Below are 15,831 nucleotides of genomic sequence, written 5' to 3'. Positions count from 1 at the left end.
TGTCCCCCTTGGATTTCCGCCCATGGATGCGAGTGCGAAATTCGGAAAATCTGTAAGAATATTTGGTAATCAAGTACTGGATGGGTATCTATATCAACATAATATGCAAGCGCAAAGCGCGAGCTGAGAATTTTTGAATTTCCGACCCAAAACTGGACATTCTAAGCACTTTTTGTAACCATGAACAGAATGGGTATCTTTATTCATGCGAGCGTGAAGCGTGAGCTGAAATTTTTTTTTTTCTGACCTAAAATTTTGACATTATTTCTAAGCACTATTGGTAATCATGAACAGGATGAGTATCTAACAAAACATTTTATGTGAGCGCGAAGCGCGAGCTGAAATTATTTTATTTTTTCGACCAAAGTTGGACATTCTTAGCACTTATCTAACCATTAACAGGATCTTAGGGTTTTTAATTTCCGACCCCAAACTGGACATTTTAAGCACTTTTTGTAACCATGAACAGGATGGGTTATTTTTATAATTGATGGGAGCGTGAAGCGCGAACAGGAAATTTTTTATATTCTGACCTAAAATTTTGACATTTTAAGCACTATTGGTAATCATGAACAGGATGGGTATCTAACAAATCATATTATGCGAGCGCAAAGCGCGAGTTTAGAATTTTCAAACTTTTCTGATCCAAAACTGGACATTCTAAGCACTTTTTGTAACCACGAACAGGATGAGTATCTTTATTCATGCGAGCGTGAAGCGCGAGCTGAAAATGTTGGATATTCTGACCTAAAATTTTGACATTCTAAGCACTATTGGTAATCATGAACGGGATAAGTATCTAACAAAGCATTTTATGCGAGCGCGAAGCGCGAGGTAATTTTTTTTAAATTGTTTAATGTTTCGACCTAAGTTGGACATTTTAAGCACTTATCTAACCTTTAACAAGATCGATCGTCACCTTGATACAAACACAAAGAAAGAGATGAAAATTTTTGATATTCTGACCTAAAATTTGAACTTTCTAAGCACTTTTGAATTTGGTGAATTTGGCGCCCCATGACAAACATCAAATTGTGCCCCAAAGGTCGAATATGAATTTGGCGCCCTCTCCCTAGGTTAAGCATGAATTTGGCGCATCAGGACAAACATCAAATTGGTGCTCCTATTCAGCGCCCCTATATAGGTCGAACATCAATTCGGCGCCCCACTTTGTCGAACATAAATTCGGCGCGCCCCTAGGTCGGAATCAATTCAGCGCCCCCTATGTCGAACACCAATTCGGCGGCCCTAGATAGAATATCAATTCGGCGCACCTAGGCGCAACATCAATTCGGCGCCCCCCCCCCTACGTAGAATATCAATTCGACGCCCCTATGTTGAACATAAATTCGGCGCCCCTAGGTAGAACATCAATTCGGCGCCCCCTATATATCAAACTCCAATTTGGCGCCCCTATAGTAGAACATCAATTCGGCGTTCCTATAGGTCGAACATAAATTCGGCGCCCCTAGCAGAACATCGATTCGGCTCCTCCCTAGTTTAAAGATCAATCATCGGCGCCCCTTATGTCGAACATCAACTCGGCGCCCCTAAGTAAAAAATAATTCGGCGCCCCCAATGTCGGATATAAATTCAGCGCCCCCTGGGTTGAAGATAAATTCGGCGCCCCTATGCCGAACATAAATTCGGCGCCCCCTTGGTCGAACATCAATTCGGCACCCCTAAGTAAAACAACGATTCGGCGCGCCCCCCCCCCCCTATGTAGAACATCAATTTGGCGCCCCTTCCTTTTTTTTTCTTCTCCCTTTCTTCCCCCTTTTTTCTTTCTCTTCTTTCCCTACTTTTTTCCTTTCTTTTCTTGATATGGGGCAGCTGTTCGTTTATGACGTCACATATCCAAAACTTGAAATTCTAATTACTTTCTTAATCTTTAATGGATTTTCTTCGAACCTTCACCAATATTTTTATCTTTTTCATCTTTAAATAACCTTAAAAACGGACATACTGGAGCTTTTGCAGTACCAAACACTTATTATTATTTTTTTCTGCTATTTTTACAACAAAGTTTTCGCCAGGGTGATCGAACTTCCCCTTTAAGAATTCCATTAATTGGTCTCTTTAAGTGGTCTGGCATGATTTTTTTATTAAGGGGGGGGGGGGTAAATACTTTGCAGTATATGATGAATTTTAATAATTTAGAATTTAGAAATACAAAGGGATAATATTAACTTTCGCAGGAAAAAATAATAATTATGATGAAAACGAAATGTTGCATAGACGGCAACTGAAAAAAATAGATATCGTCAAGTGAAAGTGGGTCATTCAATCATAACAAATAGAATATAATAAAAAAACACATTTTGAACTTTTTAATGCAGGCTTGAAGTTTGTATCATAAGGAAAATGCGATCGAGAGGAGATAAGAAGGGGGGGGGGTCATCGCTTGATCATGGCCCCTCGGGTCTCATGGCCCGGGCTCATGGCCGCGTTGCACCAAGAAGGAAGGGGGGTAATGGAGTCTTAAAAGAGAATCTTACATGAATTAACAAGGGATCGCTATGGGAAAATTTGACATTTTACCATTTTGTCTTGCTCTCTTATCTGATTATTTTGCACCCCCCCCCCCCGATTCCGATCCTTGTCTCAACAGCGGAAAAAAGGGAAAATAGAATAATAGGATACCATGATGCTTTTTCTTCAGTCATATTAGTGTCTTTGCTCAGTCAGTTTATCTCGTGCGAGCTAGCTGCGCGCGTGTATGTTGTCTATATTTTATGCATGGTAGATGAGTACTAGCTAGCGCTACAGTACATGTACCGTATACGATACACACACAACAACTTAAGCCAATCTCAGACTCTCCAATTTTCGGAGTTGTTTTAGGGTTTGTTTAACAGCTTTCCTGCGTCGACGAAATCGGGTTTGATTTCATCATGGAGCCAGGCCCGACTAGTGGGAATCAGCTAAACAGGCTACTTAGCGGTGGAGATGCCTCACAAATTTTAAAGAACATGTTGAATGTTGGAAAACCAAATCAGTCGAACAACGGGGGTGTTGGATCTGGATCCGGAGCATCGCCACAAAATGTGTCGGGTATGTATGAAACGTATGGATCAGGGAATGAAGCCTTGGGGAGAAGGAGGAGCGAGCTGTGCTCCCAAAATGGTCTTGAACACTAAACATGAACATCTTTAATAAATGGACAAAACGTTTTAGTCGATATTGACTATTGTTTCAAACTTTCATGTAGAAAGAAAGTAGAAATGTATTGTGCAAAGACAAAGTTCTAACTTCTACTTCTAACCCGGGGGGGGGGGGGGGGGGGGTTGCCAGGCGGCTTCTAGAGAGTAAAAATCATTTACTAACGTGATGTTACTCTCATACGAAGCCAGGCAGTCCTCCCCATTCATCTGCGTGTACCGCAAAAAACCCTGAAGCTTTCGCCCCCGAGATTACTACTTTCCTTCTAAAAGATCTAGCTCTAATTCATGTAAATGGGATAAAACTTCATTTCCAACATTTCTACGCTCTCGTTGTTATTTTTAAAACAAGAATTCATCAAAAAAATGAAAAAATATTGTGAAAAGATGGAAGAGACTTGCCCGATGTTTACGCCGCCATCTTGTTTCTCATTGTACTTCCCCAACGCGAGCGTCGCGTAACGTTGGGGAAGTACAATAAGAAACAAGATGGCGGCTCAGGTTTAGGTCAAGACTATGTGCACTTTAATATTCATTGAATTTGCTTTGTGCAACAGAATTGATACCCCTCGAATTAATGAAAGATTACATAGATTAGTCTACTCTCCAGTCTCCACGGTGTTCCACCATGGCATGCATCTAAGAATTATAATTATTCTTTTCTAAGGAATTAAACGTTCTAACGTCAGTGAACCAGCTGAATGAAGCACTTGTAATCGTATACAGAAAGTCTGAACAGGCTTTGTATCAAACCGATCCTGGAAAGAATTTCTGATGGAATTCAGCCTTATAAGTTCAGTGATTCTTTTTTTAATTCCTCTTTTATAATTTTTACATATTTTTTGTTCTGAAGTGCCATTGCTATAGTATGGATAGATATGAACAAATTGTTGATGTTGGAGAGCAATAAGCCTAGTATGTGCTAGTAGTTCATGTGAATGATCAGAATAGAAGAACTGCCAATAACCCTTTTACTCTTATATTTCCTTAATAACTGTCCTCCAAAAACACTTTTTGATGTTGACATTAAAGGGGAATCCAACCCAAATAAAAACTTGTTTTTATAAGAAAAAGAAATATCAGACAAGTTGATAGGTGAAAGTTTGAACAATATCGGACAAACAACAAGAAAGTTATGAATTTTTAAAAGTTGTAAATATTGGTAATCACTATACTCATGGAGACTTCAAATTGGCCGCATATGTGATGTCACAGTGATGTAAGGCAAGGACTACTCTTCCATGTATTCCACTACACATTATGGCTAAAATGTCATTTTTCCCAAAATTCTTATTTTCAAATTATATTTTTCTTTCATGAGGACATTAAACAATATATTACCTGGGTTATATTTAGATTACTGCCCCAGGGGAATGGGTACTTAGGAGAAAACCACAAATCCCTGATAATACTGTACATGGCCTATGGGAAAGTTGTCCTTGCCCCTTGTCATAATTTGCTTACCCAGTTGCCAATTTGAAATCTACATACTAATAGTGATCTCAATTTTAAAGCAGCTATAACTTTCTTATTTCTTGTCCGATTTCTTTCAAACTTTCACCATTCTTTTAATTAGTTTTTCTCCTTCCCAACACAACACTTAATGGCCAAGGCTGGATTCCCCTTTAAAGAAACGAGAAATTTGTTTACTATCAACAGAAACATTTTACAGGGAAAATGTTGTCTACTTAGTTGAGTAGGGGTCTAAGTGTTAACTACTTAAAGGCTACATGTACATCTTTGGTTTTGCAAGATTAACCTGGTTTTATTGACTTGATTTAAATTTATCTGAGTAAATATGAAGGATTTATGTTTTGATGATATAAAGTTGTTAAAATCTTTTTGTTTTGAATAAAAAAATTAAATTGCCTCAACAACAAAAAATGCCAACCATTTGTGCACGTTTCAATGGATGCGATTTAAAAAAATCTTAAGTTATCTAAATCACAATTTAAATCACGATTTAAATCAGCCAACCTTGTATTCAATATTACCATTTCAAGATCTTTTTTCTTTTTTCTACAAAAAATAATATTCTTTGAAAAATAAAGTTTTTAAAAGAATGAAATAACCATTTTAAAAAATACAAAAATCAGAAATGTATCTTCTGATCTTTAAATGATTATTCAGTGGAATTGGCTAACCCAATATAATTTGCAGTCCAAATTATTAACATTTTAAATGTTATTAATTTGGATTGCAATTTTTCTTTTTAACTTCCCAATTTTGGGGATGTGGTTTATTCTCGGCTGTGATTTATTTTCCGGAAAATACGGTACCAAAAATACATATAAAATTATATATTTTCATTAGATTCACATTAAACTACAACCATAAACACCGAGATATCTAGATCTATAGAATATTGATATAGATTGTAGGAGCTCTGGAGAACAATGTGCAAAGACAAAATATTATAGTTACCCAACAAAGTATTAGGAATCTGCGCACCACATTAATATTCACATAATCAAATCATTCTACTCTTTGTGTCTCCAGAATAGCCCTTTTAGCTAGTAATATGCACATTAACCCTCAAAATTGTAAGATTCTTACCAAGAATGTATACATACGTGTAAATATGATGCAAAACAGGGTTAGAAAAAAAGACTAGAGCGGAGGTAAATATTTAGAGCACATGAATGATGGATCTGACATCAATTGGTCTAGTGGTAAAAGTTAAAAATTTAATCCTTATTTTGTGTGAATTTTGGTTTAGTGCCATATCTGTGGGAAATTATTACAGGTGCGACACCTCAGTGACTTACTCTTTTAAGAAGGTGACATTCATCAAGTCATGTTTGAGTGGTTAAGGGGGATTTATAGTCCAAGATTGTGATAAATGGACATTTTTTATTGTACAAAACTCATTGAAAGAGGGAGCTATTCCTAATTCTGACCAGACCCTTACATTTTGTAATGAAAACTCTAACTTGATTCAAGAATTTTCCAGTGTACTTTCTCTATCCCATAAATAGTTTTGCAAGTCTAGATGGCTGCTAAAGTGCTTTTTGAAAATAAAAATGAATGCCGTATGCTCTTACATTGTCAAGTGACTCTGTAAAGAAATGGTATACTTTCAAAACAGGTAAATTTTTGGATTAACTTTCAAACTCCCACTTTGAATTTAATTGAATTACTATCTATTCCTTCTGTTTTCTCCCTTTCATTTCCCTCCATTGTTGTACAGATTTGTCATCTCAAGCCAACAGGTAAGTGTGTAGTGCTATGTATGTTTTTATTTGTAGTTCATCAAGAAAATACATTGCGTGTATATGTATACTCCTCAATTACAAGCAAAGCACATTAAATATAAAATACATGGTTCATTTTGTCTGCACTCTGCAGAATGAGCAGTGAGTGAGCACAGAGGTGGAAATGGGTTGAAGCATTCATGAATGCTGAAATGCAGGGTTTACACAAATGGACTAATGCACTTCCTGTTATCTCGTACTGGAAGTACCAGGAATAAGGGGAATCCCCAGATAAATAATATCTGGTAGATTGCACAATACATGTATCTCACAGACATTTTTTCTGACATTGGAATGGGTACTAATGAAGTACTTGTTTCAGAACTACTTACATACATTGTAGTACGAGTTTCTGTCAATATGTTCACATGTTGACTTACACCAACATTAAATGGGCAACATAAAATCACTTATACGTATACATCATGTATCCACTGTACAATATTTGATAACAGCTAATGTACTGCATATGTCTGCATTTACACCAATGCATTCAGCTCGATTCGTTATTTGTATACAATCTGAATTTTCTTGATGTGGGTAGAATTACAGGATTTGTGGAGCTAGGTTTTCATCCTTCTAATTTTACATTTAAAAGTCATGTATAAATGTCTCATAAAATAGTGAAATCATTAATATGGATTGGGCATTATTGTCTTCTACCATTAATGGCAAAGCTGCCATAAAGACATGTACATATATTTTGCAAAGAGGTAATACAATGTTTCATTGCCTTTCTACTTAAAGGCACTGTAATGCAAATATGCAATTTTGTATCAAGGTCAGTTCCTCTTCTTACATTATGTCATTGGTATGGTCCAATATATTTTCATGCTTCTACATGTAGCTATATATAATTATAGGGGGAGCAAACTGAGTGCATTTTATCTCTCATTAACTGTTTGTTATAAATGGCTAGGTCTTATACCTTTTGAGATAACTGTGATTGATACAGATGATAAATTAGCCTATTATTTTATCTCTGTTGATAAACTGAAATATTTATGAGAGGAAATATACCCGATTTGCCACTTGATAAAATGATTATTGGGATATGAATGTATTGAGCATTGAATTGGTGTTTTAACCATTCAAGTGGACCTATATCACAAGACTACACTGTTGAGAATGTTGCATTGTGGGTAATAAACATGGTGGGTGTTTTATAAAGCTGTTTGTAGGTTAAGAGTGACTTTAAGAAAGAATTGTGATCCTTTCTCACAAGTGGTGACACCAAAATGTTAATTAATGGTGGTTTAGGGCATAAGAAAGGTTCACCAATCATTCTTAAAGTTGCTCTGAACTTACTAACAGCTTTATGAAACAGCCCCCTGCAGCCTGTTGCATAAAACTTTTTACCTGAGAAAACTCTGGTAAAAACTGAAAACTAAGGTTAGTCTGACTTCTGCTATTGACTTTAACACAGGGCAAAAACTCAAGTAAAAAATACCTGAGTTTTCTCAGGTAAAAAGTTTTATGCAACAGCCCCCTGGCCAGATATGAGTATTTGAAGACTTGAGGTGGGGCTATGAAAGGCTGCTGGTTCGTTTGCTCTTTAGCTAGTTTCTTTTCTTAAATTCAATTCGCTTTTATTTTCAGAGGTGACCCTGCTGTCATGAATGCCATGCCAAGCCAGTCTGCCAAGGTAGGTTACACAGACATCTCAAGTAGAATTTTATTTGACCAGGGGGGTGTTTCACAAAGATTTAAGAATGACTTAAAGTTGCACTTAAATGCCGACGTGTACATGATATGCAATCTTATTGATCAAAACGCAGTAGTGCGCGTCCACCTGGCATGATCTGACCAATGTCATGCCTTTTATACCGCAAGCAACTAGGCAATTAGGTGTGACTCTAAGTCATACTTAAATCTTTGTGAAACACCCCCCCAGTATAACACAAAGCTCAGTGATCGATTGCGGGGCTGATTTTAACGATTGATCTGTTTGATCATACACAACAATCAATGCACCAGGTTTCTATAAACACCGGGCAGCAGCCACCTGGCAAGGCAAATTACTGCCTGGCTTTTGAGTTCAAATTTGGTTAGGCGCCAGGCACTAACTATGCTGTATATTAAAGAGATCTCCCGTCATGACACAAAAAATTTATTCTCAAAAAATAATTTAATGCATTTGAGAAAAGACACATCTTTAACAAGGACTTGAAAAGAGTGAGTGATAGAACCTTTTTTTATAATTAAATCCTTTTTTTTAGCTTTAGGCATTTTTTATGTATAATCTCAAAGAGTAATGTTTGTTTTTAGATGCAGTTGCTATAAAAGCAACTTGCTGTGTATCCTTTGTAGGTTAATGTGAATATTGATGTGATTTAAAATGATTTCAATCAAAACTGATAATCAGGGGTTTGGCGATTCATCATTAAAAAAAATAATTTTTCATGGAATTTTAAATGCAATTCTATACCTCATGCTGCTGTCACTGCGAGTCCAAAACAGTCTTTAAAATTTTTTTTTTTTAATATAAACCGCTTGGTACAAAATTGATAAAAATGGCAGTTTTTGTCTCACCGTACACCGTAGGGAAAATGTAACTGCACAGTCACTAGAATATTTTGCAGAACTGGACATAATAAAGTCTGGTAAAAGAATTCTGGACATAATGAAGCTTTATTATATGTCATTCTGTTTAGCCCTTTTATATCTCACGTCAGTAATCCAATTCCTTCCAATAAATAGAATAATTCAAATGATTTATGCTCATCTTTCTCTATGTAAACAGAACTTACTACCTGATGCTACAGCACTAGCAGACATCATGTCAACGGATAAGAAAGTCCAACAGAGCATGTGAGTACTTTATTTGTGAGAAAAAAAAATCATTTTTGTGTAAGTTGTAATTAAAATACACATTGTTTTCACATATACATATCAGTGGTGAAGTTCAGGCCACATTTTCCCGTTCTTGTCCTCATACCGAGTCACAAAGTCTATATATATAGGCTTTATGAATTGATGTCATTGCATCAACCTCTATAGAGACCGAATCCATTGCCTTGCATGTGTTACTTGGTGATCTGCAGCTGGAGCATCTCTGAGAACTCTGCTTACGTGTATTCCTGACACCAATTCGGTTTGGATGCTGTTTTTTATGGTAATTTCTAACTGCAGGGCTTCAAGTATACCTAACAAAAACTAATGTCTGCATTGATATAGCAATGCACCTGGTTCATTGGATAAACCTTTGAAAATGTTTTTATTCTAATTTTGAAGCCCCCCCCCCCTGATCTGAGGGAGGGCACTATGAGATTATGATGTCTTATCAATAAGTTCTGAAGGGAATGCCCAGGGCCTCGCAGTTAATCCCTCAGTAGGGCAAGGCAATCCTTTTTAATGATATTCTGCTGAATTTCGCTGGCAGGAAGGCAGTTGAGGTGTGCCCCAAGCCTGGCGATCACCTCTGATTGCCTTTGGTTAAAAAAGGCAGTTTGTTAACTTGTTTCTGATTGGAATAGGTTTCCGTGTTCAAATTGTATTAGAATTAAAGAATTCAGCAGCCAATGGGTTAAAAATAGAGGGATCTGTAGGAACTTGTGTGGCACTTCATAATCCAGTCATCAATAAATTCATGCATAATTGCGAAATGCTTAAAGATAAATTCCAGTTGTGGTAACGATCTCGACTAGAGTTCGAAGAGAATCCAATGAAATTACCACCAAAGTGTTTGTATGTATAAATAAAAAATATGTGCCAAATAGCTCTGGAATTATGCGTAATTGCTGAGAATTGAGCAAAAGAAGCACAGAATTCCATCAAATGTCAGGTATTTTTTAAAGCAATATTAATACATTGTCCTACATATGCTTTTCTGTGTTAGTGATCATCAGAATTATCGATTTTGAGCTAAGATTTCATGATTTTACTTAGATAAGTTTACATTAATGTACCAGATCTAGATGTATGATAATATTTTGACAATTAACCTTGATTTCAAAGATCTTCTCATGAAATAATAGTTTGCTGCAGGCAACTACTGTCTTTTACCTTTAATGAAAGAGCCTCTTGGGGAGTGTTTCATATAATTTGAAGTGTGACTTAAAGAAAGGGATCTGACCCAAGTGGAAAATCATGTAAAAAAAAAAAAAAACTCAGAGAAGCAGATATGTGAAAGTTATGAAGTTGTAATAGATGTGTATGGGGACTTCAAATTGGCCCCATCTGTGATATTGATGTGATGTACATGTATGGTAGGGACAATTTCTCAACTTGTTTCATTTCACAAAATGACTGTTTCTTCCATGATAAGAAAATAAGATACACTTTGAGTGATATTTTCTTTTATGAGGTTATAAATGTAACAATGTAAGGCCCTGAGAGAACAGGGGCTTAGGAGAAAACCACAAATCCTGATCATGAAGAACATGACGAATGGGGAGAGTTGTTGTTGCCACTTGTCCTAGTCTACTCAAAAGTTGCCAATTTGAAATTTCAATAGTCTTTAAGCCAGGTCTTACCGGTAGTCTTCTTTCAACCTTTCGCCATTCTAATATTTCTTCTTCCACTCGTCCATGTTATTACCAAGATTGAATTCCCCTTTAAGTCATTATTTTAAATGCTTAGTGGCTGAAGTATATACTGTGTGAGTGAAAAAAAAACCTTGACACCTCACAAATTCCCATTTTAAGGAAAATTACATGTATGTCATGAACATATAATCATTATAATATGGCTTGAAAGAGCATCTCCCAATTAATTTGTTACCATATTTATGTGGTATTTGTTAACGCTTGGATTATCAGAAGGTATTCTTTGCAGTGATGTAAATTTTGACTTGCGCCAAAGGCAGGACTGCAATGAATGAATCCAGATGCCAATGGTGTCATAATCCTACATGAGTTTAATAATAAACATCTCTGGAAAGAATACCTTCTGATAATCCAAGCGTTAATGCATACCACATGAATGTGGTATCAAATTATTCCGGAGAACATACTCTTTCAGGCCATATATAATAATTGTGCATTCATGACATATTTCTTCCTTAAATTTGGGATTTGAGAGGTGTCAAGTTTTTCTTACTCACACGGTATATCAATGTATATGTCAGATTGTGCTCTGTTCATGTTCACATTAACCATTGTGTAACGCCCACGCTCATCCTGTGCTGGTCTTCAGTTCCCAGTGGGACGTGTTCACCAATTTCTTCGCAATGGAAGATTGGTTAATACAAAGTTTAAGAAGGTACCTAGCTCAAATCTTGGTCTCATGATGGTGTAATTGAGTAAAATATGTTAAGAGCAAGTACTGCTTGAGCACATTTAAATAAAAAAATTTTGGGGGATGGGCCAAGTAATAAGTGATATTTATAAGGTGATGAGAGGAGTCTTGAAGACAAAATAGCAAAAAATATACTGACCGCACAGAAATGTTGTTAGTGCTAACACTAACAGTGTGCTAACATAGGATTTGTTACAACCGGTAATGTCACACGGGTAACTTGTGTAAAAAAATCACAATCCAAAAGATGTGACTGAACCTGCTGTTTGTGCTCTGTTAGCTTCAACAACGTTTCTGTGCAGCCGCCCCTGGGCATTTTTATACTAAAATGAGAATTAGACTAAGTGGGTTTTATACCAAGTGTGATGTATATCAAATGGCAGTTTTACCAAATTAATAAACATGTGGCATTAGACTATCTGAGATGTAGGCCAACTGCGTTTAGACCAAGTATGAACTAAAATAAAAAATCACCTACACGTAGAACACATGGATGTGGTTTAATTTGCTGAAAATACCATCTTCATAAATCAGAGCTCATCTACATGGGTTCATATCTGTATTTGGAAATTGGCATGTCTGTCTGTCAATCAGTTTAAAAGCTGTTTATACATGTACTTAATCAAACTTTAGTATTAAACAGATCTGTATCTCTGTCTTTCAAAGTTTGAGTATTTCGGTGGCTTTTGCCCTGATTTGAAAATAATCCAGACTGGTTCTTTGAGGAGATTAAACAAGTGTAGATATAATTTACAGTTAAGTATTCCTTCCAAGTGCACAAATTAGATGCATGTGTTTGGAGACATTTTGGCCACAGATAGTTAAATGGCATGTTAATTGGAAATATCCTGTAATTGATGATTTGTATGCTGTATCTGTATTTTATTGAATACCATATATGGAAAAAGATATATCTTATCTGCATTAAGAATTAAGTACACTGATTTTAGACCTCTTTAAACTAGTGCTTCATTAGATTGATCATTATGTAGAGCTGTTTATACTTCAAGCCTTCTAAAACAAATTGCACTGTCGAGTTGAATAATCATTAATAATAGTATATTCTGCAGAACTACTCTTTGTTTACGAAGTGAACTTAAGATGGGCGTTATCCCAATTTTTCATTGCTGTAAAAAATGGTAAGCATGCTTGTACAATGATACTACTGATGTATTTTTTTTTCAATAATTGTATTATATACATAAAAAGTTGTTCAAAAGCTTGCTGGAAATAGCAACAAGTCAGGCAGTGTTGATATTTTTTCTGTAGATTTTGTTCAATTATTTTCTATTCTTTCAGCTGAAGTCCTGACAAATTAACGAATGAGACAAACTTGCAGTATGATATACTGTACATGTATCATCAGTATTATCAGGGCTTTGTCATCATCATCTGGTAGACACCACTTTGTTTACTTTGATTTAGTACAGTGTGCATGTACAGATGTAAAAATAGGAATGGTAATTTTGCAATATTTTTTTTAAATAGAATTTTGTAGTCTGGAAGCCAGGCTAACAATCTTTGAATATGGGTATTAAATACCCTCCCTGAGACTAGCAGTGCTAATTCAATTCATGGGTGTGGCAATGTTATTTTCTTAATTTTTTCTCAAGATCAAGATCATTAAAAGCCATTTAACATTAATTGGTTGCATGAGACGAAATCTACATGTGTGAACATATTGATTTAGATGTGTTCATTTGCATTATACTGCCAAGTCTACATGTAGTTTTGATGTTGAAATGAAATCGGTTTGATAATTCACAAATTGATGATTTGGTTGAGATTATTGTAATGTTGTGCCAGTGTCTTAATGAGTTATATGGTGTTAGTTTATGGTCTTGATTAATTTTAGAGATACATGTACAGAATTTATGATTTGAAATACATGTATGAATGACCTCTCAAATGTGGCATGCTTTGATTAAATATGTATACACTTTGAAAGAAATATCTTGAGTACTAAAATTCTTGATCATGGTAGCCAAAGCTGGGGTAATAATATGCAGTGCTTCGAAGTGTTCATATCAAGCACTAAATGTTTGCATATTATTATCATTAAATGTAGTTTTTTCTTCTGACTTGCTGTTAAAGTTTGACCATCTATGGTTTTATTTAGCAAAGGAATATGGACCCCGGTTATCTTGGCTATTTTCTTACTCTTTTTTAACTCCACTGTTCCAATACTAGTATGCACCAAACTAACCCTTACTGTGCTGCACCAAAGTGTACCATTCCTATTCAGTGTCTAGAAAATATTGAGATAATTTACCTTGGTTACCTGTGACATTTTTACATGGCACAACTTTTGATTGGCTGTTAGCCCTGGTTAGCCCTTGGATGACACAATGAATCAATATGATGAGAGAAGGTGTGACACTTTACAGGTACAGGTATGAAGAGCTGGCAGTGTATGAGGATTTCTAGGGTTCTTTTATTTTCCATGGCTCGTATGAGCATTTTGTGGGCGAAATCACCCAGAGCCCACATGTTATTTTTTCCCCGATAAAGAGTCTCTAAGCTTCTCCTCTGGCATGTTAAAAGAGAAAATGAATGTCGGATCATATCCACTGGGTAGCAGGGTACATGGCATGCTTTATTCTAGAGATTACATGTAGGTCATGACTCGCTTGTCAAATACCCTCCGTGTTGATAGAATTTGACATGTTACTGTGTTGAACCAGGATCTCATCTCAGAGTCAATGTAAAGATAATGCAATCTAATTGTAATTATGAATCAGAGGCAACATTAAAAGAGGAAGAACATGATGGGATAAAATCAGTGGTCTCTAGAGATGGGGGATCATTTGCTTGACAATAAAATGAGATTTTAACTTCAAGAACGTTTGGTGACAAAGAAGTTGATCAATTATGGCCAGACTCTGTTCCCTTCCGAAGATCTCCTCCCTTCCCCCAAGCATGATCACTTTCTTGTAGCTGTCAGAATACATCACTTCGAGATGATTCTTCAAGGCTTCCATCAAAGTAATCCAGAAGTGTTACTTCTGAGCCATATTCTCTGGCTGGCTTTATCAAGTGACACTCTGGATGAAATGAATGTAGTAAGTTCGGGAATTGGCGGGGGTGGGGGTTGGGTGTTGATGTGTAAGTAGGTATGAGTATGAGAGAGACAGAGTGAGAGGATGTAAGAGAAATTAGACAGTGGGGAATAATGTGAGAAAGAAAGATGGAGGAAAATAGAGAGTGTAATAATAGAGAAAGAGAGATAAATGAAAGCAAGAGGCTGGGGAAGAGAATTGTGTAACAGTTTCATCAACATTAGGATAAGTTGTCGTGTAAGACCAAGAATACCGATTCTTTCAATGAAAAAAATAGCAATAATAGAACCTCCCTCACAATTCCCCCCCCCAAAAAAAAAAAGGAAAAGAAAATATTAATCTAGGGAAAAGAGCATGATGAGGATAATATGTCAGGAAACGAAGCTTGCAGATGGTGCAATATACATTCAAGTATTTTCTAAAGTGGGATAGATAAAGTATAGAGAAGGGATAAAAGTATCATGGGAGGGTCAGATCAGAGAGAGTGATAGGAAGACTAAGCGAGATATTCCTAGCTTGATGACTCATGTGGCAATGTTGTGAAATATTAGGAATAAGCTGTCAAAATGAGTTGAAGCGATTGATCACGATGCCTTCACACAGGTTTCGCCTTCTTTCCACCGTGCTCAAAATTGTTCGGGAATACTTTGGCGTACCGAAACCATTCCGCAAATCTGGAAGGAGTCGTTGCAGGTACATCTTTCAGAGTCAGATGCAAGTTTTTGTTATTTGGCCAGTTTGGGAAATTTCAGTTTCATTTTTTATTTGTTTGTTCCGCCGGAACTTGTGGATTAACTTCAGTAATGTGACCAGAGAATCGATGTTTGTTTGTTGATGTTGGTGTACAGGTGTTGTGGTCTTGTGGCTAAGTCTATATATGATAGATCACATGATTTAGGGTTCAAATCCTGATGGAGCTCTAGTTTATATCCTTTGTGAATAGACATTTGCCACAAGCGTGATACCTGTCAGTTTATTAGGAAATTATTCCTGCAACGTGGCTCATCGTCAGTCGTGCTAAAGCTGGGATAACAATTGTGGAGCTCCAGTAGTGTCATACATGTACATGTATCTGAAATACACTAATTGGTGTTACTATTTTGAGTTTTTGATATCTGT

The 15,831-nt window shown here is 36.3% G+C and overlaps 1 protein-coding gene across 3 annotated transcripts in view; it reads left to right on the top strand.

Annotated features, from left to right (window-relative positions):
• The first annotated feature begins 2,744 nt into the window (after window positions 1-2,744).
• LOC129253802 (enhancer of mRNA-decapping protein 4-like) overlaps window positions 2,745-15,831 on the top strand; it is a 42,245-nt gene continuing 29,158 nt past the window's right edge. For 2 of the 3 annotated variants that reach the window (XM_064095389.1, XM_064095388.1), the window contains exons 1-4: window positions 2,766-3,054; window positions 6,352-6,373; window positions 8,015-8,060; window positions 9,159-9,226. In XM_064095389.1, coding sequence (XP_063951459.1) covers window positions 2,895-3,054; window positions 6,352-6,373; window positions 8,015-8,060; window positions 9,159-9,226 — 296 coding nt within the window. In that variant the 5' untranslated portion in view covers window positions 2,766-2,894. Of the gene's footprint in view, window positions 3,055-6,351; window positions 6,374-8,014; window positions 8,061-9,158; window positions 9,227-15,831 lie in introns of all 3 variants that reach the window. The other variant, XR_010292693.1, reaches the window with a different exon arrangement.

Source organism: Lytechinus pictus, chromosome 2 (genome assembly GCF_037042905.1).
Source record: "Lytechinus pictus isolate F3 Inbred chromosome 2, Lp3.0, whole genome shotgun sequence".
NCBI classification, from domain to species: Eukaryota; Metazoa; Echinodermata; class Echinoidea; order Temnopleuroida; family Toxopneustidae; genus Lytechinus; species Lytechinus pictus.
The sequence above is the reverse complement of the archived record's forward strand: the minus strand, read 5'-3'. Positions and strand labels throughout refer to the sequence as shown.